The 27926-nt window shown below is 36.8% G+C and overlaps 1 protein-coding gene across 7 annotated transcripts in view; it reads left to right on the forward strand.

Annotated features, from left to right (window-relative positions):
- HMGCLL1 (3-hydroxy-3-methylglutaryl-CoA lyase like 1) overlaps positions 1–27926 on the forward strand; it is an 88990-nt gene that overhangs the window by 46238 nt on the left and 14826 nt on the right. For 6 of the 7 annotated variants that reach the window (XR_014898213.1, XR_014898214.1, XR_014898212.1 and 3 more), the window contains exons 6-7: positions 517–580; positions 5116–5304. Coding sequence is in view for 4 of the 7 variants with exons in the window: in XM_085324850.1 (XP_085180976.1) it covers positions 517–580; positions 5116–5304 (253 nt within the window). In the remaining 3 variants the exon portion in view is untranslated. The remainder of the gene's footprint in view (positions 1–516; positions 581–5115; positions 5305–27926) is intronic. The other variant, XM_085324849.1, reaches the window with a different exon arrangement.

The raw sequence follows: 27926 nt of genomic DNA on the forward strand, positions 1-27926 counted from the left end.
AGAGAAATGGAGTGGGTTAGGAGTAAGGGATCACAATCACTACGATTCTACTTATGCAGTAGCAGGCTTGTTAAAAGTTGCCTGTGTCCTTGTGTTGCTATCTATGGTCCAGGAAACTGCCACAAGGAAGTAAATGATATCTTACTTTCTCTGAATACCTTGTGTGGGCCAGGCAAGAAAAACCTTGAGCTAGCTCTTACAATTTAAAAAGGAAATACCAGGAAAATTTGAATTTTCCTTCAGCAACAGTACTTGGCTGCACTGCCAATCCTTTACAGTTTGTGACATATGTTGATCATAAATAAAGCTATAAAACTATGATCTGTGATTTAGAAAAAGAGAAATATGCTATTTTCATCTGATGCAATTTTAACTTTTCATTCAAATCTATTCTACATTGACTCTCTTCAATATTCAAAGTTCTACTTAAAGTAATGTTTGAATGTAACGTGGACCAATATAGATAAGTCAATATAAAACAAAAGTATGTTTTGTGTGTTGTTCTTTTTATTGTAGGTATGTGTCATGTGCACTGGGATGCCCATATGAAGGAAACATCACACCAGCTAAAGTGGCAGAAGTAAGAATGCACTTCTGGCTTGTCTTTCTAATGATAAAAATACGCCTTTTAAAATACRCCTAGATTATTTTCTCTGCTTAATCCTGGAATGACCTTTTATGAATAAAATTTAAGGCAAACAAACACAAAACTCTGAAACTAGTTGCATAACCTCACTATTTTTTTCAACTATATCCAGTCAAGTTTAAGAAAAATAATGTGTTTTTATTATAATCAATCTTGAGAAAAAAATACACTATTTCCTTCAACAAGATGGCAAGGAAATAATTAAGGAGATAGACTCAGGCACATATGTCAGTGGACTGTGTTGCATGAGATGATTTCCAGCACAACCACCTGCAAATAGAACGTGTTGTTAAAYCTGTTCTGTGCTGGCATGAGCATACTGCTCACTGTCCATCCATAGTGCCACTACTAAAACATCGGCACATGTACTGTATCTGGCACATGATGTGCTAGCATTATGTGATTAAGGTGTGCACCAAAACTCGTCCACAACATAATTTCCTGCTACTTACCTTACTATACTTCTGTGATGGAGTAAGATACATCTTCCCTCCTTGTGCCCTTTTCCAAGAAGGATAAAGGAGAAGGAAGGAGATGTTTTGCTCAGCCTTTCTCTCCAGCAGAAAAAGAGATGAGGGCCTAAAAAGGCAGGAGAGTGAAACACAGCTGTCATATTTTGCAGGAAGGCAAAGAGGGCAAAATGAGCAGTGAACATGAAAGTAAGGAGAAAATTCCAGAGACACAATGCAAGACCTGTTGACTTTCCTCCTGGAGAAGGATTTGCCTTCTCTTCCACTATGCCTGTTACACTTAATTACCTATTTCTGGCAACATAGCAGAATCTCCAAATCATTTTTTTGTTCTTGTTGTTGTTCTGTAGTAGCTATCAATATTTGTCTTATATCCTGTGTTCTGTGTGCGTGGCTTTCAGGTCCTGTCCTCCTGCATCTTCTTCTAGTTTACATTCCAGATGGAACTTGTGATAGTGCTGCTCCCATGGCAGCCACATATACTCTCACTCTTTGAAAAAATAGCTAAATTGGAAGGTATTCAGTATTTCTAAATTAATTGATTTTAATATGATGTGAAAGTTAGACGTGACACAGCTTTAGTTAGAGCAGTGATGACAGATTCAGCTGTGCTGTTGGTAAATTGCTTACTGCAATATCATGTTCCCCAACAGGCTTCTTTCCATRTGTTGCTCATTTTTTAAAGCTAACTACTATCCTTGCACAAAAGAGCTCCCTTTCAGTTTGACAGTGGGAGAGCTATTTAGTGTTCCAAACCTGCAAACTTTTACTCACACAGCTGTTTTATTTTCTGTGTTCATTCCAGTAAGTTTTTCCTTTTATACCTGTACACCATTCTGAATATGCTTAAAAAATAAATAACTCATTAAGTTATTAATTCAGGCCCTGATTCAGCAAGCATTGGTGCTTATGTACAAGCATTTGATTAGCTGTTAATAGGTTTTACATAAACACATGCACTTATTCTCTGATGAATCAGGATTATCAAAATTACTGACTGTGCTGCAAAACCCTGTCAGAGAGCTGCCTCACTGATCGTCATCTTTTTCAGAATGAGAGCATGTCACTCCCTTGACTATGTATTGCAATCAGCAGCTATGACTTAGGTTGATACTGTTTCTTCCAGGATCAGCAACAGYGACCATTTTTTTTAACAAAAGTTTTTTTACCTAGAGCAAAAGTAATTAGGAGAGATTGATCACAAACTGGACTACATTCATTTCTGTCTTACTGCATATTTAACTGTTTTACACAAAGGGGTCTAATGGGTCTAAACTTCAGATGCCTTCAAACTTGTAGAATCCATCTAGCACATCTATCTGGTTCTTCTCTCATCCTGTAAAGTAAACCACTGCATAGCCCTGTTTCATCACCCTGCTTCCTGAAATGGAGTCGCTTTWTAACCACTTACAGTCCTCCAATTCGTTTGTTTTAACTTGAGGCAAATAAGGCTTGAAATTTTTTGGAAACATAATGTAACATCCTTAAGCCAGTTGTGTTGCCCACTATCTTCCAGGCATATACTCAGCTGTTTTTATCTGGAGCTGTTGTCTCTCTGCCTGCTTCTTTCTTTCATTAGTTCCATTTTAACCTAGATCAGTGAATTCATATAAATATTATCCAGCATTCAATAATTTCCCCTCACTGATCAGGCCACAGAAAATGTGTATTCTTGTTTCAATATTATTTAGATTATTACAAAGTTTCCATTACATCACAAGGATTGCAATGTATATTTTTGCTGTTATTCAGTTAAAAAACATCTGTAACTGGAATGCGACCTGTTTGTATTCAATTTAAGAGTGTAGTTTTAGATTTTCCTTCCAGCAGTAGGATTGTTCACATACTTAAGGGGTTGCAGTACTGGGTCAGCAGCTTGCATTCTGGTCGATGCCTGGCATCAGGGCAGTACTCCCYTGAGGAGCAGCACAAGACTCATGCATAGTAAAACTATGGATCAGTGAGTGCAGAGCACAACCTCTTTCTATTAACAAAGCTGCAGCCTCATCATCATTTTCTGATTAAACTGACAAAACAGTAAGTTCTCTTCTCCCTCACCCTTTTCCCAAAAATCCTTACTGAAAACTTACAAAACTATAACTAATGAGCCTTTTCCTAAGATAAGATAGAAAGGATAGAAGGACAGTAGGATAGAAAATCCAGTACAGAAAAATACCATTTAGCTTTCAAAAATGCGCATTCTTCTTGGAATTAAATATATACTTTTTTGCTTTTTAAGGGTTGATTTAAGTTTAGATCATGAAAAGTCAGTGATGATGCTCAGCTTGTTAGTGCTCTCTATCAAGACCTTTCAGAGCTTGATTTTCTGAAAGCTGAAAGACCCACAGACTGAGTGCTCAAAAGAAGTGAATCTGATCTGATTTCCAGCTCTTTACATGATCTAGTTGTCACTAAGATACTCAGCTAAGAAATACTTTGAATCAAGGATAAAAAAAAGAATAGGAAAAAACAGAGTCTACTGCTTTCACCCTGATATTAAACAAAAGTTTTGGGGTTATCTAGAGGTAGCCACCACTAACTGCATATGATCCATTTTTTGTTGCAGCAGTAGTCCATTTTAAACATCTGCCATTTGTTGATGATATAAAAATATGCTGCAAGGTRGAATCCTGGTGAATGTCCTTTCTTAAGTATATATYGAATTTATGGTGGTTATGAACCCAGGACTCTCTGACTTTAAAGCACAAAGAGTTTTACTACATTTGCGAAAGTCACAGAACTTGCAAGCTTTGAGCTTGCAATTCAGACTACTTGAAGTTCTTTTTCAGCTGTTCTTTGAATTAAGTGAACAGCAGTATTAAGCCAGTACTTCCAGGACTGCTGGTGCAGTGCTTTGTCAGCTTCCTCAGATGTATTCACAGCAATCCCACTGATGAAGTCTTGGAATTGCTTTAACAGCAAAGTGCAGGGCAACTGAAGTTGTCCTGGAAAAGGGGTGTATTTTTTCATTTCTAAACAGTTAGTTTCTAGGCTAGGATTCTATATCAGTGAAGTTTCCTTTTGGGAGTGTTGATATACAGTGGGGGATGCTAAAAGGGACAAACATATTCAGGAAGTGAAAATAAATTGAAACTCTTTCCAAATAAATTCAGTAAGCTAAGATAGAAAGTTCCTATATTCAATTTCAAAAGCAGTATTTTCAGTGCAAATATGATTTTGTGCTTACTAGGGTATGTCTTTCTCCATACAGACATTATGGGGCCAGACCTCAAATCCCTTATTTGTGCAAAGAACTCCTCAAAGGCATAATTCCAGAAACATTTAGGGCCCTACTTACAGAAGTAAGAAACATTTGTATAAGGTTTTCTTTGGTATTAAGAAAAATCTTAAGACATAAGGACTATAATGTTAATTATTTTACAGTTGTACTCTTTTGTATTTTAATGTTTGGATTTATAAAAAGCAAGCAAAATTGATACTAGCTACAGCATKTTAAAACCTGTTTTCATTGATGCTTTCAGTGCCAAGAGAAAGCAAAATCAGGCTTTTAGTTAATTATTTATTGTCTTAGTTCARCGCAACTGCTTGGCTCCATTTAATAACCAAACAAAAAGGCAAGTCTTTATCCCATACAGCTTGTAAGCTGAAAAGAACATGGAGAAAACCAAACAGCTGGAAAATCCCCAGAGAGAGGAAAATATTGGTAAAGGATTTCACAGAAACTTAATTCATTGTGTAAAATCTTGCTTCTTTGGAGTCTGTGGGAGAGTCAAAAAGCAAGTTGTTGATGGATTTGGCTTAGYTGGTTATTTACATATGGAAGCAGAACTAGAAAGTTCAAGAAGAGAGTCTGTGGGATATTGTTGTGGGTGACAATGTTCAAGAATAAATAGAGGATTTCTGATACTAGGTCCACCTGAGTGGGATGAAACCTTATAATATGCTAACAGCTATACATAAGCATATCCTTTTTGCTGTATGTTCTGAACCACATTTTTCACTCTTTCATCTTCTTTGTGTTACTCTGCTTCTAATCAGGTGTCCAAACGGCTGTACAGTATGGGCTGTTACGAAATATCTCTGGGAGACACAATTGGTGTGGGGACTCCTGGAAGTGTGAAAAGAATGTTGGAAGCTGTTATGAAAGAAATTCCTCTGAATGCTCTTGCTGTTCACTGTCATGACACRTATGGCCAGGCGTTAGCCAATATCCTCACAGCCATACAGGTAACTCAGGTCCTCCTTTTATAGATATGATAGTAACAATTGAATTCAAATGCATAATTTTAAAAATTTCATCCTTAAGGAAGTCAATAGAATAGGAAACAAGCACTCACCAGACTTTCAGAAACTACTGCTCATGCTTCAGATTGTCTACAGGTATTACTACTTTTGCTTATGCCAAGAAAATGTCAAAACACTTCCTGCAACCCTGCATGAAACTAGAAATTGTCAGTTCTGAATTCTTATCTACTTACTACCTTGAATTCCATACAAAAACACTAAGAGACGGTGGTGATTCAGAGCCATTGATTTTGGATGAATGAGGGAGAAGTACATTTCCTTTTGATGTCTTAGATTCCTCTTTAGGAATGTGAGCACATTCATAGATTACTAAATTAAAAATTCTAATTGAAAGAGGTGTCTAAATATAAAATAGAACAATACATAATTACATTCATTGGATTTGCTTTCACACTGATAAATCTAAATTCTTAAGAATATGTTACAGAGAATGTGTGTTTTAGATAGCACTACCACTGTTAACAAGTCTTCAGTATTATATGTTTAGCAATTATGCCTTTCAAACAAGAAGAACAATAACTTTGTATCTTGTTTTATAATCTTTCAAATCTGTTGCTAAATAGGCAGAAATAGTTAATTTCCTTAGAAGATATCTTTTCCTTTATGCTTCTTAACAATATAGATACTTACTATAAGAAACAGGCTACTAATTCTAATGTACATTTTGTAAGGATATTATATTGATGAAAAATATTTTCAAATATGTATGCACTCCAAAGGAGAGGTTTCTTACTAAAGTTAAAGAAACAAAAGCTGTTCACAGATTGTAGGTCTTTATGTTCTACTTTATGATTAGTAGTGTATCTTATTTCTGCTTCTCTGCAATTCATACAATAGTCGTCTTGACTTAATAGTTTGGCATGCTGCATATGTTGTTTAGAAAGAACAGCAGTATATTAACAGTTTTAATGGTATCAGCAAGAAGAAGGAACAGGGAAATATTTCAGTATGAGAATCTCTGTATGTATTCAATTAGATACTGAATGTCAAAATCCAGTAAAAAAAGGTTCTGACTGTTACTTGTGGTGTTCACTATTGAGCCTTTCTTGCTTTAAGTGTTGCAAATGTATACCTACGTATCATGGGATAAATAAATTGCTAATTTCACAGTTAGCTACAGTTGCAGATATAATAGCTAGAAGCATGAAAACCCTTGATCATGGGAGGAGTTATTCATAAAAATACTTGAAGCATTGTTTTCAAATCCTTCCTGAAAATAATTGCTGTGGTGGTGCCTACTAAACACTGAAACTGTGACTATGCTTTGTTAACCCCAGTATCTGTTACAAATGATACACTTCACATTTACTTCATGCTCCTATCTTTTTTGCTTACGTCTTAAATTAACTCTAAGAACTAAAGGTTGAAAAAGCTCTTAGGTACCTATTGGACAGTTTAGGCTAATTAAGATGGAAATTCAAGAAAGTAGTACATCTAAAAAATAGTTCCCTACCCAGCCTTCTCAGATTACTGAGATTCCAGCAGAATACTTCCTTTTGTGATAAAATTCTGCTACAGTGCATGTATAAAAGTGCTGTATTTGGGGCTGAACAGAACTTGTCATAGATTTAGCCAAAAGTTCTTGATGAGGTAGGCATTACACAGGCTCTCTGACTGATTTTAGGCAGGCTGCTCCTTGGCTTAGTCTGAARGTAAGACCCCCTGACTCTTGGATCCTCAAACGGGGCTTCCTATGGCACAACATCCTTTCCTGTCTCTGTAGCCTACCACTGATTCTAAATAATGACTTTGTTCAAAGAAAATTGGCAACTAGCATTGAGTTATGCTAATCAATATTATTTCTAAAACAGGGCAGCTTTTACTGGTCATCTTGATTACAGTGCCAAAACCGTTAGATCAAAATGACAAGGTCACTTCTAGCCCCTGCTGTCAAGCTTGTTTGTATTTTACTGTCTCCCAAAGAAAAATGCAGGGTAGTTTAAGGTTCTGGAGCAAAATCTCTTGTCTTAAACTCAGTAATTTTTTTCACTCTCCAGATTCTCCACAGATGGAATTTTTAACATTTCTTTCTTTATGGGCGTCTGTGACAGATACGGTGTTTCGTAAGGAGTAAAATGTGATAGAGAAGTTATGGAAAATAACAGGCTACAATTATTATATGAAAACAATTATAAAGAACATTCAGCAAACAAATTACCTTCTTCCTAAGACATTGTAGGCTCCAACCTCAGGCTGAATACTATTGTATATTGTATTTTCTAAGAATTAATACATGACCTCTGAAAAGCCACAAATCACTCTACACTAATTCAGGCAGTGCTTGGATGGGAGATCTCCTAGGAGTGGAGGGAAGCGCTGGTGATTCAGTAAGTGACTTTTTATACAGATCACATTGTTTCACGCAGGATAATACTACCCAGAAAATTTTCTTTTGTTTGGGGCTGATCCAAAGGCATCTTGAACTGACATGCTGTATCTGTATAAGAAATTAGCAGGGAAGTAGCCTTGTAATTTTAGTATTCATTTTTATGTGTGTTGTTTTAGCAAAAGGATAGATATTGATAGATGGAAGAGAGATAAGACAACTTTTAAAGGATAAGTAATGTTTTAAGTTGTTGAAGTGAATAACAGACAGAAAGCATTGCCTAGAGAAAGGAGATACACTTTCTTTTATGAAGAGAATCTGTATAAAGTTGTGAAGAACATGAAGTGATGTTTCAGAACAAAATATTAAACATTTTAAGCAGGAACATGTCTGACTCTTGATTAACTGCCATAAAGTTGGCCGAATCAGGGAAGTAATATATTAAAATTCAGTGTATACAGTTTATTCAAGAGTCAAAATCAGAAGATGGGAAGTGGTGTGGTGATCTGATTAGGGGTTGTGATATTTTGAGTAAAATTCATGTGTGAGTTAGCTAATGTGACAAAAACAAAATGTAGCTGAAACAAAKAGTGAAACATTTGTAGGAAGTTGTTACAGACCTCCAAGGAAGAGTAAAAGGATGGATCAGGAAACTTCTCTGCATGGAGAGGCCCCAATAAGGTAGACCGCTGATCTCAGGAGATTTGAGTTACCTTGACAATTAACTCCCATAGCATTTACAGAATGGCTAGGAAGGGGGAAGTCTTTAATGGAAGAACTGTTTTCTTATATAGCTTGTGTAGTTGCCAGAACTAGCTGAGTGAGTATGTTTTCATAGCACATATCTGAACATGAGAAAGAATATGCCAAAAGACAAAAAGGAGATTTGGCTTGCAGTGATAGCTTCATGAGTAAAACAGTTGCATTGTAATCTCACAGAAATTTATCAAATTTGAATCACTAATATTAATTCATTAATATAAACTGGTCCTTACTTGCACTACTGGAACCAGGTCCTAACTTACAGAAAGGCAGTGTAAAAGTCTAATGGCTTACCAGAAGCAAGGATTTTTAACACTTTGTGTGATCATTTCTGCCTTATTGGACAGTATGAAATGAATGAGTTTGATGACCTACCAAACGAAAATACTTTTTTCATTAGTGCTTTCTTTTTCCAGAAAATAGAAACTTTAGGGGAAAATGAAAAACAATCCCAAATCCAGATTTTAGTACCAGAAATAGAATTTAGCAAGCCTATAATTAAACTTTTGAGGTATCTAAGATTGCAAAATCCAAATTTATGAATATAGAGTTTCTCGTTATGAACACTAGAATAGAAAATGCCCTTTTACAGATAGCGAAAATATTTAATAAAGTTTTATTAATGTCTTTTAAGTCCTTGAACATTAAAGATTAAATAACTTTTTWAAAAATCCAAATAAAAATGGCTGACTGCTAAAGTCATTCATCTATCACTTAACTAAATAGATTCTGGCCCCTTTGGTTCTGGTGAGACTAAACAATTTGTATGCAGGTTATTTTTTGCACCAGTTTGCATGTGGAATAGAGCTAGATTCACACAAAGGCAGTTAGTGTTGATATGCTTATATTTTAAGTACCAGAACTAAAGAGGAATCAAAACAGAGATACCTAAGTTCCGACTTACAAATCATTATTTGTAATGATCAGTATGCTAAAAGATTAGAATTCACAACAGCCGGCAATGGTATGGCCTGAGTTAAGCACTGAAAAAGGACTGTGTTTGAAATCCTCCTTTTCCGTGATGCTTATCGATTTACACTTGGAGCCTTAAGTGAGATGAAATTTCAACCAAAAAGCATCTCCTAGATTTAAGTACCTGACTTGTCCTTTTTCAAGTACAAGATTTGCTGTTTGTGGCTGCTCAGCTTGCCCACAGTACAGGCTGTCAAGGCCTGTGACTCACTCTTCCCCTTTTAGATGGTTGTTCAAAGCTGGCTCACAGATAAGCTCTGCTGTCAAGAGGCAGAGAGGCAAGATATTGGCAGTTAGTGTTTGCCTGAGTCTGAGTGTACATAAAGCCCTAGCAGATCTGCACTGGAAACTTTGTCAGGGAAGAAAAGAATTCAGAAAAGCAGCCTGAGGAATTAGTTTCTGTCTAAATGATATGGCTTGTGAATTATGTTCTATGATGTTAAGTTCTACGAACTTTAACATCTCTTCTGGCTCTTCTTTACAGTCTTGTTTGGCTGCTGCAGTCCTCCTAAGTTTTTAGACTTGTATTTCTGGGACTAATTCACCTAAAAGAGTATAGATATAATGATAAATTTCCAAACAAATATAGCATCAGTAAGAATATCTCTATGCTAGAAAATCCCCTTTGCATTTTCATCCTGCAGTCAATCCTTGCATGCTTGATTTGTCCAGTTTAGTTTAGTAGGTGTCTGCAAGGATGCAGGAGACGTATAAGTGTATCCCGGTGAAGGACTGGTATGTACAGCTGGAAGACATTCAACTTAGAGTTRTTGAATAAAACAGAGAAATAATAAATGTAATAATGGTAGAATGGCATGAAGGTATGGATAACAATGTTGGAAGGCCAAATGAGAAGGTGGCAAATACATTTTTTATACTAGCTACAATTAAATACTCAACCATTCTAGGGTTTCTGTTGATGATTGTTATCTTGTGCTTTTACTGAGTTATGCATATAAGCATACATGCAGCCACAGTTTAACCTTTGATTTAAAAAGAATCAACAGTATAATTTTTAAAGCAAAAATTTTATGAAATGTACAGAAGCTAATAAACATTTTCCTTGGGTTTAGTTTTCAAGAGCTTTATTTTTTTTTTTAATTTCTTCTTTGAGTTTAATTTCCAAATAGACACAAAGTTAAAATCAGCAAGTTTGTCCTGGATTAATGTTGAAATTACCCCTTTTTCATGATTTTAATGCAAAACAATAGCTGGGTTATGATCTCTTCAGACTTTGTCTATGGTTGCTTGGTCAGGGCCACAACATTAAAGGAGATTTTAAAACTAGATGAGCTTTGTTGCAAAATACTGTATTAGGGGAGAATTATGAGTACATAGTATAAGTAAGAAATAAGCAATAAAACTAAAAACTTGGTTCCTTGCTCATACATGTATCAAATAACATGCTGGATAACAAAACAAAGACTTTAAAAGAGAACAAAAAAGGCAGGATTAACTCAAAGTGTCATTAATTCATGTACGCGCTTTTATTTTTGTGCTGATGTAAGTGGTCACCATGTAGGACAATCAAAATTCAGGACTGCTTTTTATCTACCTATGGTCTAGATTTAACCAACATCTGAATTCCTTCACTTTCTCTCTGTAAAACAGAGCCGAAAGCATATACACAAGTCTTCAATAAAGATTAAATATGTTCTTTCCTGTATCCCAGCTGTATGTACCATTGACTGTTAGACCTTACGTTCATCATTGTTAATCTACCTCTTCCAAAAGACCATAGGGTGAAAGTTGTGATAGGATTTTAGATACATGTTAGAAATGCTCTCTTTTTAATTTCCTAAAAAGTACAGTTCTTCAGAGCTATAGCATAGTAGAAAAACAAATGATACTTCTGTTACATAGTAAGGAGGCTAGATTAACAACCGTGAAGAAGTGTGAAGCCTCTATGTAGTCACTGTGCTAGAGCTGGGCTAGCAATTTCTCATGAAACTGCACAGTATGAACTGAGTAATGRGAAAGGCCGTCTAGCCATATTTGTCTGCTTCTGCACATGTAAAACTTACTACTTTTTAGGCTTTGTATAGTGATTCAGGAGATGAATTTTTTATGTAGTGGGCTGCCAAAGTTCTTGCTTGAATWAAATATCACTTGAATTTTTTTATTATTATTATCAACTGTGTGCTGGGGTACCCAAAGCCTAGCAGTAAAATGATTTATGTCTAAACTCATTTTAACAGAGCAAAAATAGTTATGATAGGTTTATTTAAAATTTCAACACCATACTAAAGACAATTTCTAAAGCCAATAGGGAGGGATTATATAGAATGAATGAGGTACAGGAGATAGGGACCATAAAATATTGGCTTGTCTTCTCCTAATTTGCGATGTCTCTGTGCACGTCACTTTTCTTCAATTTTCAATTTGTAAAACAGAAAGGAGGCTCATTTCTTTTTCTGTGAAATGATAAAAATATCTACAGAAGAAGAGGATTGGAAAAATGCAAATTATTTTTATGTAGTCTAGATTTAAAAGTTATTTTTGAAGTTATAGTTTGAATAGATTTTAATTTTTGTTTAGATTGTGGTATTGAGATTTAAAACACTAAGGTATATGAGTGGATAAATCATCAAAATGTATAAATGTCTATTCAAATTAGCAGAGTCCTGTAACACTCCATTTCCTTTCCCCTACTCAGCCTGGTGTTCTGTAGAATTCAAGCTGTACAGGAAAAGACTTGCCTTATGAAACATTCATATATTTGGGGATCTTGAAAAATGTTGGTATTTTTGCATTCCTGTTTTGAGAAAGGCAGAGAGGTTTCAGTAGACCTCACAGGTTTACTTTCTTCTGTAAAATGCTGTTTACAAAAGAATAAAGATATGCTAGGAGACTGCAAAGCGATCTGAGAGCTCCGGATTTCAAAGTTCAGATGGGGAAACGTTAGAAAAAAACACAGCTTGATTGAGAATAGCTAGTATAGGATTCAGGAAGGGCTGGTCATGCTTCAGTATTTTGCTGGAATTCTTTGAGGCAGTCACTGCCAAAGAAGACAAAGGATATACAGTGGCCATCATATGCTTTGATTTTTCAGAAAACAATTTACAGTGTTCTGTACTGGAAATTAATATTAAGGCTTGGAGACATGTAATAAGTGGAAAGTTGGCTAAATGGCAGGAAATAAATGGGAGTTATAAAATGGAATTTCTTCAAGCTGGAAAGCACCCACSAGCAGGGTAGTCAAAGAATCGGTCTGTGGATCCCACGTTTTTCTACTTAAATGAATAATTTGTAGTTCCATAATGCTCATGTTAAGGACAATTGTTCTAACCAAATCTGACTAATATTCTAACACAAGGAAAAGAAAAATGTTTGGGGATAAAAGCAGAAGAGTAGGAATAGGCATAATTTTAGGTAAGGTGAAAGATTATTTGATAAAACATGCCTATCTTTTTAAAAAAAGATCTTCCCACAGCTTTCTACTTTTATATTTCTGTAGGAACTAATTTATCGTAGGCACTTACCACATATTTTCTAGGTTTAAAAATGTAAACAATACTTTTGAATTATTGATCAGCAAACTAAAACAAAATTCCTTAGAAAACATCAGTTTGCTTTTTTATGTCTCTTTCCTTTTGTCCCTTTTCCRTGTAGAAACAACTTAACACATAGGTAATGCTAGGAATTAAAAAGTTCAGATGTTTGAGCTGAACAAATACATGATATTAAGAAAGGAAAGACTAATTAAAATTGTGTAAGACTGATACGCAACAAAACGAAGAAAAAGGCTGCATCTGAAAGCAGACAAATCAGGAGGAAAGTTGCAGGTGAATTTTGAAAAGGTTCCAAGTTGCAAGGTTTCTGTGAAGAAAATTTAAAAAGAGGCTGTGTACCTTAGGAAAGTAGAAAAACATTTGTATTATACTATCAAATAATACTGCTACTATGAACCGTCAGCTAGTTACTTCTATAAATGAAAGAACATACTGCAGAAATGAATAAATCAGACCTACATATGGGAAGAAAATGAAAGCATAGGCATTCATTCTGAAAATCTGAGAGGTCTTTTGCAGTATTTTATCTGGGGGTTTTGGGAGGATGCTTTTTAAAAATACTGATTTTACACTTTTGCCTATAAGAAAAAAACCCAAGAAAGCAAATGAACAAACAGTACCCCCCCTGCTCTTTTCTCAGATCAGTACAAAAGAAGGAGCAGCCCTATTTTTATTAGTCTCCTGTTTYTGTAGGATGTGCATAGTATGCAATTTCTAAAGAGCTGAATTTTTCTGACCTTTCTTCCTGTTTCAGAAAAACTCGATAGCCTGATAGTTCACAAATAAATTCCTCACTGATATTATTACAACCTTTACCCCACTACTGAAATGAAGTTTAAACAAGTTATTTAAGTTTAAGCTTAAATAAAATTTCTGACTTGTTTCAGAATATTTAAATTTTGAACTTTTTAGGATGGGAGAGGGACTATATTTGTTAGTATATATTGAATTGTAGCCAGAGGTCCAAAGATAAAGATGTATTTACATGAATATACTAATAAGTAGTCTTATTTTTTTAATGAATCTTAGTATATCCTAAGCGATTAACAAATAATAGAAATCTTCTAGCTACCTCGGAATGTGATGACTGAATTTCAGAAGCTTTCAGTCCTTGTTACTGAACCAGCAAACCTCAAGTCTAAGTCTATTTCAGGATACTAATCAGACAAAGAGATCCTGCATCAGTTACAGATTATTCTCATCTCCAAATTCTCCCGCTAGAGCTGACTTGGAGCAATAGACACAACTTCCGTTTGGCTCAAACTCAAACCTCAGCTGTCTTTTTAACATTTTTAAACTAGAATTTCTTGTGCAAATCCACTTACCTCTCTGGATATCTCTGCAGCTACATATAGATTTATCACTCTAGATCTAAATAGAATACGATTGGAGAAATCACTGCAACAACTAAAGAAATAAAATTAAAGTGTTTTTTTTAAGCAGTTTTTCATCTTAAAGCCAAACATATTCTCTATACTAATGGCACTGAAGCTGTGGATTTATAGAAGGAATGGATTTGGCCCAGATATTTTATGCCTTTTTCTCTTTTTCTGTGCTTGTGTCTCCTTGCCTTGTTACACTTCTTTCTTGGAATGCTATCTGATTGTAGCTTTCCAAATCGCATCTTAGATGCTTGCTTTCTTTTTTTGAGTTTCCCATGCTTAAGTAACATTCAGTTGCACATTTCACTTCCTTCAATGTAAGTGGTATGTTCCAATTTTAGCCTCATTGATAATTTTCTATTCTATTAAGTCTAGAATCATTAAGGCCATTCTGATTTTGTGGACTGACACCTGAAAAGTATTCTGATATTGCTTCCATTACTGTGCATCTTTCTACTATTGCAGATACAATTCTCAGTAAAAAAAAATGAACAGATTCAGACAATTTACTTTAAATGATTATTATTCATCAGATTTTACTCTGCTGCATTATTCTTTAAGTTTCACATTTGGAACTATAGTTTGTAAAACAAAATGAAATTAGATTTCAAAAAATATGAGAATATTATGAAATTTTCCCACTTGCCAGTTAATAATGGGCTTGCAAATTTGTCCTTCGACCCAAATAATTATTTTCAGAAAATAATTTAGACGTACTTAGCCAGTGGACTGTAGGCCCATTTGAGTGTAATACTCGGTATAGACTGTTATTGTCTACCTCCCCTCTTTTTTGTTCTCCTTTTCAATCTCTTTTTTTACCATTTTTTGCCTCCTTCAGTGCCTAAGTGGAGTGAATAGAGTGCTGGCAGCTCACTGACGAGAAGGGAGAATCTGGCACTTGGCAATTTTCTTTCTTTCACTGTTTTCCTAGTCATTGTTTGGTAGTTGTAAGTCCACATGGCCAGAGCAATAGCCTTTTTACAGACCTCCTTTTATCAGCCCAACTGTCTCATGTTTAACTTGACTGTTTAAATGGCTAAGAGTCAGCATCATCCAGTTCTGAAGTGGACTGGGCAGCAATCCAGCTCTTTCTGTTAGAGACAGACATTCATTTTTTTGGACTAGAGACAAATTACTTCCAAATGCTGGAAATGTAAGAAGGCTTTTCAAAATAGGTTTTCAGGTGTTTATAGAACAAATTAGTATAAAATAGTTTTCAAAATGCTAAGCCCAATTTAAAATAAATATTTAGTACTTCTAGGAGTTGTCAAAATATAGCACTAGAAAACTGAAGTTACTGATCTGTTGCATGCATAAAAAAAATAATGAGGGCGCAGTGGTGTCAAATTCCCTATAAATTTTTCTATTGTGCCTCAGCTGGATTGCATATATAAAAAGGTAGTACTTTGTCTTTGTCTTTTTTTTTTTTTTTTTTTTTTTTTTTTTGAGGAGACTACATGGCTTGCTGTAGGTTTGATGAGATGCTTGCCTGTAGCAATCAGAAATGAGACTGATAACTTATTTTGCAACAGTTTTCAATACAATTTTGAAAACAGAGTCTAGGTTGTCAAGAGGCCTGGAAAATGCAGATTTTTGTTGATGTAAAGTTTGTTTTCTGTGACTCATTCAACATCACTTAGGCTCTCTTTGCTTCACAGAATGACAGTCTATGTCTTGACGTCTATTTTACTTGTCCCTTTTGTTTTTGTAAGGTCCTACTTGTTTCTCACTTATTATCCAACTTACACAAAACAAAGTGAGATTTCTGCAAACAGGTAGTTTTCCACACAACTGGCTCATCCCAGAAGTGTCCTATCCTTGCAAGCCTGTCCCCTTCTCACTTTCAGCCCCCATCCCCACATGCATTTCTTCATCCATTTCTATCTCATAAGCTGTAACGATAATTTTGGACATCAGACTAGATGAATAGACACTATATTGTTCCTTTAACATGTTTCTAGCCTCAACACCTCCTCATCCTTCTAGTTACATTTTTTTCTTTTTTTTCACATTGTTCCCAAGACCTCACTTTCGTCATATCTCCACCTTAATCAGTCGCCTTTCTCCTTTGTGCTGCCTAAGTCYAGGGAAGTGTTAATTGGCTACATCTGTACTAGTAAATTAGATATACCTGGACTTCTCTGGCACTGATACCAATTAATGTGAAAAGCCTGCATCAAAAATATCAAATTCTTACCCTCCAAAACAGAGTTGCCACTTCCAAACTTCCTACATAGAACAGAATCAGTAAGTTTGGAAGAGACCTCCGGAGATCATCTAGTGCAACCCCCCTGCTCAGCAGGGTCACCTAAAGCATAGTAGACAGGGTTGCATCCAGGCAGGCCTTGAAGATCTCCAGRGAAGGAGACTCCACAACCTCTCTGGGCAACCTGTTCCAGTGCTCCGTCACTCGCACAGRGAAGAAATTCCCCCTCACGGTCAGGAGGAACTTCCTGTACTTCGGTTTCTGCCCATTGCCTCTTGTCCTGTCACACGGGACAACYGAAAAGAGTTTGTCCCCATTCCCTTGACACCGTCCCTTCAGATACTTACACACGTTGATAAGATCCCCCCTCAGTCTTCTCTTCCCCAGGCTGAAGAGGCCCAGCTCTCGCAGCCGTTCCTCACAGGGCAGGTGCTCCAGCCCTCTGATCATCTTTGTAGCCCTACACTGGACTCTCTCCAGTAGCTCCATGTCTCTSTTGTAGTGKGGAGCCCASAACTGGACRCAGKACTCGAGATGAGGCCTCCCCAGGGCTGAGTAGAGGGGCAGGATCTCCTCCCTCGATCTGCTGGCAACACTCTTCCCAGTGCACCCCAGGAGACCATTGGCCTTCTTGGCCACAAGGGCACATTGCTGSCTCATGGTCAATCTGTCATCTACCAGCACTCCCAGGTCCTTCTCTGCAGAGCTGCTCTCCAGAAGATGAGCCCCCAGCTTGTCCTGSTGCCTAGGGTAATTTCTCCCTAGGTGCAGGACTCTGCACTTGCCCTTGTTGAACGTCACGAGGTTCCTCTCTGCCCAACTCTCCAGCCTGTCCAGGTCTCTCTGAATGGCAGCAAAGCCCTCAGGTGTGTCAGCCACTCCTCCCAGCTTGGTATCATCAGCAGACTTGCAGAGGAGGCACTCTGTCTCCTCATCCAGGTTACTGATGAAAAAGTTGAACAGGATGGGACCCAGTAATGAGCCCTGGGGGATGCCACTAGCCACAGGCCTCCAACTAGACTCCACGCCAGTGATGACAACCCTCTGAGCTCTGCCTTTCAGCCACTTCTCAATCCACCTCACTGYCCACTYSTCTAACCCACACTTCCTTAGCTTCTCTAGGAGGATGTTATGGGAGACAGTGTCAAAAGCTTTGCTGAAGTCAAGGTACACAACGCYGACTGCTCTGCCCTCATCTACCCAGCCAGTCATTCCCTCATAGAAGGCTATCAGATTGGTTAAGCAGGATTTCCCCTTGGTGAATCCATGCTGGCTACTCCCGATCACCTTCTTCTCCTGCATAYGTCTGGAAATGGCATCCAGAATGAGCTATTCCATCACCTTTCCAGGGATGGAGGTGAGGCTGACTGGCCTGGGTCCCCCTCCTTGCCCTTTTTGAAGACTGGAATGACATTGGCTTTCTTTCAGTCCTCAGACACCTCTCCAATTCTCCAGGACTTTTCAAACGTGATGGAGAGTGGCCTGGCAACAACATCTGCCAGCTCCCTCAGTCCCTGTGGGTGCATCCCATCCAGGCCCATGGATTTGTGCATGTCAGGCTTGCCCAGAAGGTCTCTAATCCTAGATTAGAGGCCAACTGTGAGTGGTCGCGAATTTACGCTAGTTCCCACAATGTACCAGAAATTGTTCAGGAGACTGCTGCCTGGCACTGTGTCAGGTAACAATTTGGTTTGGTTACCAACTGGAGAGCTGTGGAGCTGTGAAGAAGTAGACTGTTCTTTTGTGGAACAAGGAGTGCCTGTGTGATATTGAAAAACCACATTGCTACTAAAAACAAATTGTTACCAAATTGGTAGCAATTACAGACAGTGAACAATTGAATTCCAGTTCTTGGGAGGGTTCCCTGGTGCTGTTGAATTTATCAGTAATATAGATATACACAGGAGAGCACAAGTTCCTGTACATTAGCTGTACAAAAGAGAATGTTTTGCTTTTATTCTCAGTGGCTGTTTTGCAATGTCCTCAGAGGTGAGATTTCRGAGGTTCTGATCTGCTTTGAGCATATTCTGTACTGCTAGAGTCTTTGGAGATTTTCACTGCAGAGCTGCAACAAGTTTTCACTAAACATGTCTCCAGTGTGTCCATCTACTATAGCTAAGGTGGAATGCCCCAAATTACAAGTCCTTGATCCAAGCCACAGGGACATGAATATTTAAAAGGAGAGTATATCATCATTTACTAATATGAGGAAAGCAGTGTGTTTATGTTGTTTTTAAAAGCTGAACTATTTTGACTATTTTTTCCATAACAATTTAGTTCAAGGCAAATATCCATCACACACAACTTCAGTTTGATTGGTAAAAWAAATGGCAAAGCTGTAAAGCAACATACCGTAGGATCTGAATATGGAAAGTGTTGGCCACTGTCTGTAGTTGGCATGGCTAGCATGCTGATCTAAATTAAATTTCTAATTTAAATAGCTGCAAGATTGATATCTGTATTTCAAAAACAGTCATCCAAAATATACTCTAGATACATACTAGGTTTGTGTTAACAGACATATTTTTTCTTATTTGTTTCTGTGATAAAAATGTAATTACAGTGATTCTAGAACATATATTTCTAGGTAATCTGTAATCTAGAATATGAGTATGCTAATACTTGCGTATCTAACTTCATGTTTTCATCTAGTTTCTTTCTTGATTGACGATTGTATACTCTTATTCCTTTCACTTTCTTTTGGTTTTGAGCTGACGTGCTGACATGCTGCACATTAAAAAGATATGTAGTGTAATGACAAAATAACATAATATTCCTACATAATTGTGAAAGGAAATTTTCAAGAGTTTGGTGAAGATGCAGTTATTTACAGTACCTTTAGTTTCTTTTTCTTCAGATTTTGATTCCTCAATCAGTTTCTCAGGCTCAGATTGAACATCATTTTAATTGCATTTTCAACAGAAATTATTTCTATAAGTGTTTCTTGACTTTTTAAAATATTCTCTAAAAATCATATTGCAGTTTGATCAGGCTATAACTGTACACATCAGCTAGAAGAAGATAAATGGCTTTTAGATGTGTGTATTTTTCTGCTATGGCAAAATTACTTCCCCTCCCTTTTTCCCCTGAAGAGTTTGTTGTTGTTGTTGTTGTTGTTTTTAAGTTTAATGGTAAGTGTAAAACAAGGACAACGTTGGTGCAGTACTTCTTCCCAGGTAGAAATAGTTCTTCTTTCCTTACCCTTTGTTGTTTATGAGTGTGCTTATTCTAGCTTATGCCTGGAAAGAAAGGTCTTGCCTTGCAAGCTGACATTTAGAGCCACGTAAGGGTGAGGCTAGTTTGCCATGGCAGGAACAGTCTGGGGAAATAGCTACAACTGGATCACAAATCCCAGTGTCTCCAGTAGGAAAGAGTAGTGTTTACAGGATGATGCTTTCTGCCTTTTGGGGCAGCTCTACAGACAGCTGCGCTGAGGGGGTGGACCTAAACCTCTGGCCATTCTTCTATATTTAGGACTCCACAGAACCAATTCTGTTGTGATCCAGCAAGCAGTGAAGGAAGAGGATTTGTTTCATGTTATTGAGACATGTAAGATGGCTTTAAACAAACTTTTAGGGTGTTTTAAAATAAATTAAAGTGCAGAAAGTTCAGAGATACTGTGATTAGGCAGATTCAGGTTTCTGAATTCACTCTAAATTAGTATGTTAGACAGATCTTTGTAGCCGTGTGAGAGTGAGTGATTATTTTGCCTAAGTGCAATAAGTCAAAGCTGACTTRGTCAAGACAGAAACCAAAGCTGATGCAGTACTTGAAGTATGACAATCATACTTGCTTCCTGCACTGTGCACAAGCAACACTGAACCAGTCTTCTTAATCAATTCATTTGTCATTTATATATTTGTTATATTTTTTCTTTTGAAATATTGTGGTACAGATTGAAACTGTTAGGCTTTCAGAAGTTAAAAGAATTTGATCTTTTTTCAATAAATGAATGATAGTTTTATACACTATGATTTTTGTCAGTTTTCATGTTTTCCTGTTTGTTTTTTTCTGCTTTATTGCTTAGTGCAAGTGCTACACAGCGATAGACTGAGAGGCAAATGACAGGCATACACAAAGACCTCTCAGATGCACAAAGTTAGCAATTACATAGTGAAAGAAACATTTTTCTCTAAGTTAATCACAGTTAGATTTTACTTGCACTAGCAGTTGTAACAAATAGTAACAAATTTAAATTTAATGTATCTCTTCATCTTAAGAATTAACCAAGTGAGCAGAATAGAAGTAGATATAGCAAGGCAATTTAGCAAAAGATGAGATGCTAAGCTGATTGTTCTCTTAAGTAAAAGCAGTGTTTTGGCTTTACTGTTGAAAGATGCTTTGGCTAAGCAAAGTGAAATTGTCTTTTTTTTTAAGAAAAGGATCTTTATTCAGAAAAGAAAGAAAAGAAATTTGCAARATAGATTATATTTTGGGGCTTCCCACTTCAGTGCTAGCATTTAGTTAGTCAGTGTATTGAAAGGCAAGGTTCTTTTGGAGGTATTGTAATAAAAGCGAAGAAAATGATAAAACCAATGAAGTTATGATGGAATAGTAGAATTTGAGAAGTTGTCACACTTACTGTRGAAGTTTACTACATTATGATGAAAACTGTGGTAAGAACTTTATTTTATGTAAAGGTTCATTCCAGCTACRGTTTCCAGAAAGATGCTCTTTTTGATCACATTTCATTTGGTTACTTTGTTGTAATTATTAGCTATTTAATCCCATCCTGGAATTCTACTCAGGGCATTATATTTTTGCACAAAATGGAAAGTTCTACTTCCTTGAAATTATAGAGATGAATGAATAAAACATATATTCCAGAGCTCTTAAAAGGGAAGGAGGTTGCTTCTTGTTTCTGAGTCTTTGCAATAGAAGCTATATTTTTTAACAAGACCTTACTACTCCCATTTGCTAAATACATTTGACTAAGTCGTGAAACAGATTAAGCCTGTACATAGTGATTTGCAAGTTCAGGGCGTATTTAGTGGGAATGTATGGAATAATAAAAAAGAAGTGCAGATGATAGAAAAAAATGGCTATTTTTTGTTACAAAAGGTATAGAAGAGAATAATCACATAGAAAATTAAGATCAGAAATATCTAATACTTTATTATACCATAGTATTTACTATAATATTGCTACAATTTTTGCTTAACAAAATGGGAACCAAGTCTTTATTCCCTCTAGAGAATGAGCTGTACAAGCTGAAATATATTTTTATGTTGTTGGGTTTTTTCCTTTGCTGTGATTTTCAGAACACAGATACCAGTGAAGAAAAAAAGAAGCAGTGTAACTACTGTAAATATGTTAGAAATTGTCCATCTGAAGTCCCTCAACCTCTGGTAATTAGAGGCCATACTGTGGAGATTGACAGGGTAAATTACCAGCAAATGTTTACACAACAAAACATATGCCCAGTACAATATCCTACACTGATGTTACTGAAACCAGAGTCCGGAAATGTACAGTGGAAACAAGACCTGGTACTTTTCTTGTGCCAACACAAACAGCAATTACAGCACAGTGTGAGAGAAGTCATAAGAAATACTACTGCATATCAGTAGTTCAACAAAGTCAGCACTTTTGTGTAATTGCAGGGGAAAAGGGCTGAAAAACATTACAGATCTCAGCAAGAAATGGCCCTTTATACTTTTAAACTGATCCTTGATAAAACAATGCTGGGGTCATGAGAAGGCTACTCTGCCAATTTTGCTTCACTGTGGGATCCATTGACATCTGGCTGAGCTGCGGAAGCTGGAAAACTTCTTTAATATTCTCTTGACAGTAAAATGGACATGTGGAAAACATTCTAATCTGTTAATCTTTGGTGCTCCTGAAGAAAAAGGACATTTGGCTTTATACTTTGTGATGATAAATATTAAGTCTCCAGATCTAGCTGTAAATAAGTTAAAAGCATTTAAATGGAGAACACAGTTCTTATTTTCCAAATATGGCAGAAGAAGGATATGCACCTGCATTATCCAGATGATGTAATAAATGCCAGGCATTTTTTTCTAAGGGTAGTTTACCATACTTGGCAATTTACTTTTCTTAATGGTGGGTATGTTTTGTCAATGAATATTAGGGAACAATAACTCTAAACTCTTTTTTACATCCTACATACTAAAATAGAATAAAGTGTTGTTTCACTCAAGGGATTATGAAAATAAAATTTAAAGAGATTTAAAATTATAGTTGGGCCTGAAAAAATCTCAGAGGTGTTGCTTTTTATTTAACAGTATTAACAATATATATTATTTTTTGTCTGGACTTTAAATATAGTCCGTAATGATAGTGAATGGTGCAGATATGTATCTATAAAGCTTTAAATAAAATATATGATTCTTCATTTCTAAAATGAGATATCTGTCTAGAAATGAGAAGGAAGAGGACTCTATCACATCGGAAGATAAAGGCTATAGGTATATGCTATACATATTATGAATATGAAGCATATACTGTATAGACATAAAATGCACAAAATGCTATGGATTATGGGAAAACTACTAAAATAGAATTCAAAATTTTGCAAATTCTTGTTGTACATTTTGAATTCATCAAAACAAATATGCAATACATAAAAATAATACATTTATACATTTGATGAAAGTTAAAGTGTTTTCCCAGTTATGACTAATAAATGATATCAATATAACATGTGCACCCTGTTGAAAATGCATGAGTTTCTTTAGAATCTTTAGTATCTTTAGTTTCTTTAGTATTTTCTGTTGCAAACTAAATAGCCCCAGGAGTTAATGGAACTGTTACTTTTTTTTTTTCCCCCAAAAAGATGAAAACAATAACAACCAGTTAAAAAGTTCTGACTTTTGGTTTGATAAAATCAGGTCATTTTCTTTCTGCCCACTTAGTAGTGAATCCTGATACTTCATTGCTTGTTATTAAGATCTGTTTAAACATTCATAATAATTATGATAAAATCATGAAGTCTATCCTTACTCAAGGAAGCTCCCAATAAATAATTTTAGCCAAGTAAGAATCAGTCCAGTCCAGTGACAATGGCCTAGCTTGATTCCTTTGAAATAGATGAAATGAGAGGAAGGAGGCTATAATGGTTACAACAGTAACCTGAGCAACTTTCTGGAAGATGTAAGTACTGACATCCAAGGAGAAGCCTTAGAAACATGAGATTGCACAAAAACATATCTAAGAGCAGCCATTCCCAAGACAGGGCTGTCTCAGCAGCCACTATTTTATTGCTGCAGCAATAAAACACTCACTCTGCAAATGCACCTTTAGACAGGAAGCTGTTTGTTGATCACCTTAAAACAACAACTGTGAATAAAACCATTCTGAGGTAAAGTATGATATAATATTAAAACTACTGTCATGCTGAAAATTAATGTGTTGATAGCTAATGAATCTCTAGAACCATTTTGGGGGGCTGTGATCATTGAACATGATTAAACGTTTGCTTGTTTTCTTAGTAGATACTTGCATGTCTAAAATAATGTAGTTTTGTCTTTTCGTAGAAAAGAAATGCCAACAATATTTTGCAGTGGTCTATTTTCTACATATGCTTTATTGCACAGAAATCTGTTAGCCAAGGCTAAAGGAAAGGAACTGAAACAGGGTGCCTTGTGATGGATAATCTCATCAGCATTAAAATGGAGGGGGAGTATTCAGCTACTTCAAATTCTGATGAGCAGCGGATCCTTTAATATATCACTACTGTCATTATATTTAGGGTACCAGCCAAAAATTTCAGATAGGCTTTCTGACATACAGCAGAAACAAGGGAGGCTTGGACTGAAGTGTTTACCAACTACTCTTTTTATCACATCCAGGAGAAACAACTGTAGGTCTAGCTGCCAAGAGCTGAGTGGGAACATAATTAAAATTCACTAATACCTGAAAAGGTCTTTTCACTCTGTATGCAGAAGCCCACTATGCACTGAGTGAAGCTGAAATACTTGTGGAAGAAAATGGCTTTGTACTAGGACACAGTATCAGGGTTATATCAGGGTTAGTATCTGACTGTAAATTGAGGCCTCACATTTACTCTGCCTTAGCATCCCTTGGAGAAAGCTTTACGGAGGGAGGGGAGGCTGACATTAGGCTACATTTTCAGACCTCCAGAGATCCCCTTAGAGTTCCTGATGTCTTACCGCACGTTCTCTCCACCCATGTCGATCCTTTGAGGGATCCTTAGCTGCCACGCCAATGAGCCAGTGGTAGTTTTCAGACTGTGAAGACCACCCATGTTGTATGGGTGATCAGCCCATAGACATGGGGTGATGATACTTCTGCAGGAAGACTCCACAGCACATCTGGAGATGAGCCTGGGGGACATAGGGGAGGTCCCCCTTTTCACTGACTGGGTGGCAGGTGGGTGTGACTTCAGCGATAACGTGGGGAACGATAGTCAAAACAAAGTATTTTTTGTGGGTGGGTGATGTTCCTGGCTCTAGGGGAGTCAGGTGCTGCTGTGTGAGGGCTCTGGCTGAATTAAAATCAGATGGATTTTTAAATGCTGTGCTACCATTTCATTCCTTTAGATACCCTGATGCTGACATAGCATTATACTAACATGGAAATAAATAGTTTTGCTGTGCTTTCCCAGCTTTCATATAAACACTGTATTTGCTACCCATTTACTTTAAAAGAATTAACTTTTCTGCCACCCATCTACATTGTTACAAGATAGTGTCCCCTGCCACTTGGTGCCTCATTTAGAAAAGAAGTGTTCTTTTTGTGCAAACTCAGCGAAAATAGACCTCCAAGAATAGCTTAGATGGGCCACCCAGCATGAGCCACTGAATCAACAGGAATTGATCTTTCAGCAACTAGAAGAGTTAAGATTTGGCAGAAGCTAACCAGGGCCAAAAGACAAGAGTAAGAGAATTTGTCATTTCTTTCTAAGGCATAGATCTTGGTAAAGCTGGTACCTAAGAGAGATAATCTAGGCTGTATGATTCCTGACCTTATGAAAAAGTAACCTTTCCAGAAACTTCCTGGCTCAACTGAGTTTGTGATGCTCGGATCAGATTTGCTGTTCTCACTGGTGGATTCACGTGCTGCATATCTGACGTGCASTTCAAATACCAGCTCAGTGCCCCATAACTACACTCTGTCATTTTTCAGTATCATAACCCACAGTGAAATGTTTTCATTGCAACCTGTCTCAGAAGTTTTTTATTATCGGTGGTTCCAACCTTCATTGAAGTGATCCTCAGCTGATGTTCTGTAGTTCAACTGTTATGATCTACATCATCATTTTATTTTAATGGATACCTCTCTCCTCAGCTCATCCTCTGTGAGACACTCACTGCGAAATGAGTAGATTTTATTTCTTCTTCAGAGCCATCAATCTCATTCTTCAATCTCAGCAAAATTTTCTTCTCCTGGAGAACCCTCAGTAACTTTACCATCAACTTAAGTAATCTTTTTGTCCTCCCTGTCCATTCCAAGCCTCAGTTTATTCTCAGGTTTATTTTTAATCAATACACAGAAGTATAGCATGTGAGGATGGCTGCATTTAGGGCACTGACAACCTACTGCAATTGTTGGGTCTCTGGGTTAAGCAGTTTCCTCCCTGTAGCTGCCTATCGCTTTTCCTCTCTAGGTTCCTCCCTTCCCCCCCCCCCACCGATCCCAAGATTGTTGCCTTCACTGCTGTAGTTGTTTAACTCATCTTCTGACTGTGTCCTAGCCGGAATCTATGAAATAGATGCCCCGAATTTTTAAACTGAGTTATTTCACAATGCATACCAAGCAGACAATTAAACCACCAGAGGTTTACTTCAAGGAAGCAGCTTCTGCCGAAGAGCATCTAGGACAATAACTACTTGCTTCAGCGACAGCTGAGCTGGGGAGTCTGGCAATGCTCTGTGTTGCTTTTGAGGGGAAGGACGGAGAAAGGGAGAATGGAAAGTCATTCTGTGCTCTGATGGTCATCTCGTCTTCGTGGCATTGAARTGTGTCTCCTGCCCCCCCTGCAGGTTCCATGGTTCTTAGCAGGGAAGCAGCTTTCACTGCGTCTGCCTCTGAATTAGCAAACTGTGGTGTGCTGTAGACAACAATGAATAAATAGTCAAAAAGAGAGCAAAATAAGCCTGCACAGATGATACTAATAGTGTTTTCTAAATATCTGCTTACAAATTTTAATTTTGTTATGTTGTAGAATTTTGATTATGACTTTCTAGGCTTTCAAAAACCTCAAAATCAAAACTAAAATCACTCTTATGTTTGATGATATTGATTCCCCCAAAACATCTGCATAAGTTCTCTGAAAAAACAGGATTCACAGCACAGATCTGAAGTGCTAGAGCCAATTGGTGAGAGATGGTTAGTGCCCATGCAGGTGATGCAGTGTAGGCCATAGACACAGATCTTCCTAATTAATAATTTTAAAGAATTTCCTAATTGATAATTTCAAAGAAATTGCTCCATAGTTTTTTGGTGAGGTTGAGGGAAAGAGCATGGTCAGCTGCTGCTCTCTTGGGCTGTTCACCACTGCTCTAAGTGGATCCTCAGGCATTTTAACTCTGAGACTGACCRGTTTCTAACTTGCGAGTTGGAACTTTTATACGTTTTATAAGTTAGACCAAACTGTGTGGTCTCTTAAAAACAAAGCTATTCCTGTGCCGCCGTTGAGAATGTAAAGCTACAAGAATGACTCCATGAAGTGTTTGTTAGAATTGTTGAATATTAGCATGAGAAAGCATTTTCTTCCCCAGAACTTGTTTTTGGAAGTGACCGAACCCATTTTTGCTGAAACTTTCCAAAACAATCCAGCAAACAGGGCACGGAAAATATAAGATCTAGAAGTTAAAGACTGACAAACTAATAAACAATTGAAAGTAGGGACTTACAATGGAAAGTGTTAAGGAACTTTAACTCTAGGTGTCATTGCAAGCTTTGCTTAATGAATGCATCAGTAACAATGTGAAAAGATGTGTACAGTAAGTTAAAGGAATGCTGTATTAATCTATTTTATGCTGTGTGTTTGACCATAAATTGCATCTCAATACATTTCAGAAGAAAAGGATTTTTTTTCCTCATGAATATATTAATTTTGTAAATAGATGGACAGGAAATTATAGACCTTAATGTAACAGTGACACCCTGTGGTCAGTAATGATGGAGTTGACTTTGAAAAATGTTGTTTTCTTCTGTGATGCCCTTTAGCAAGAGCAGAGAGAAAAAGAAGCAAAAAGGAAATGCAATTGGCTTGCAGTGTTTCCACAGAAGGAGATGGTGTCCCATTTTACTGTTTTACGTGTGAWAATATATATTCAGCTCAGTTACTAATACAGATCAGTTACTAAAATAGTACTTGTTTGCATGCGTTTGTCTTACTGAAATAAAAGGGAATGGCAAACCTTGATTTTAGATAACTTGGTGCTATAACTAGTGAA

Source organism: Rhea americana, unplaced genomic scaffold (assembly GCF_003343005.1).
Source record: "Rhea americana isolate MKP2758 unplaced genomic scaffold, rheAme1 scaffold_94, whole genome shotgun sequence".
Classification (NCBI taxonomy): Eukaryota; Metazoa; Chordata; class Aves; order Rheiformes; family Rheidae; genus Rhea; species Rhea americana.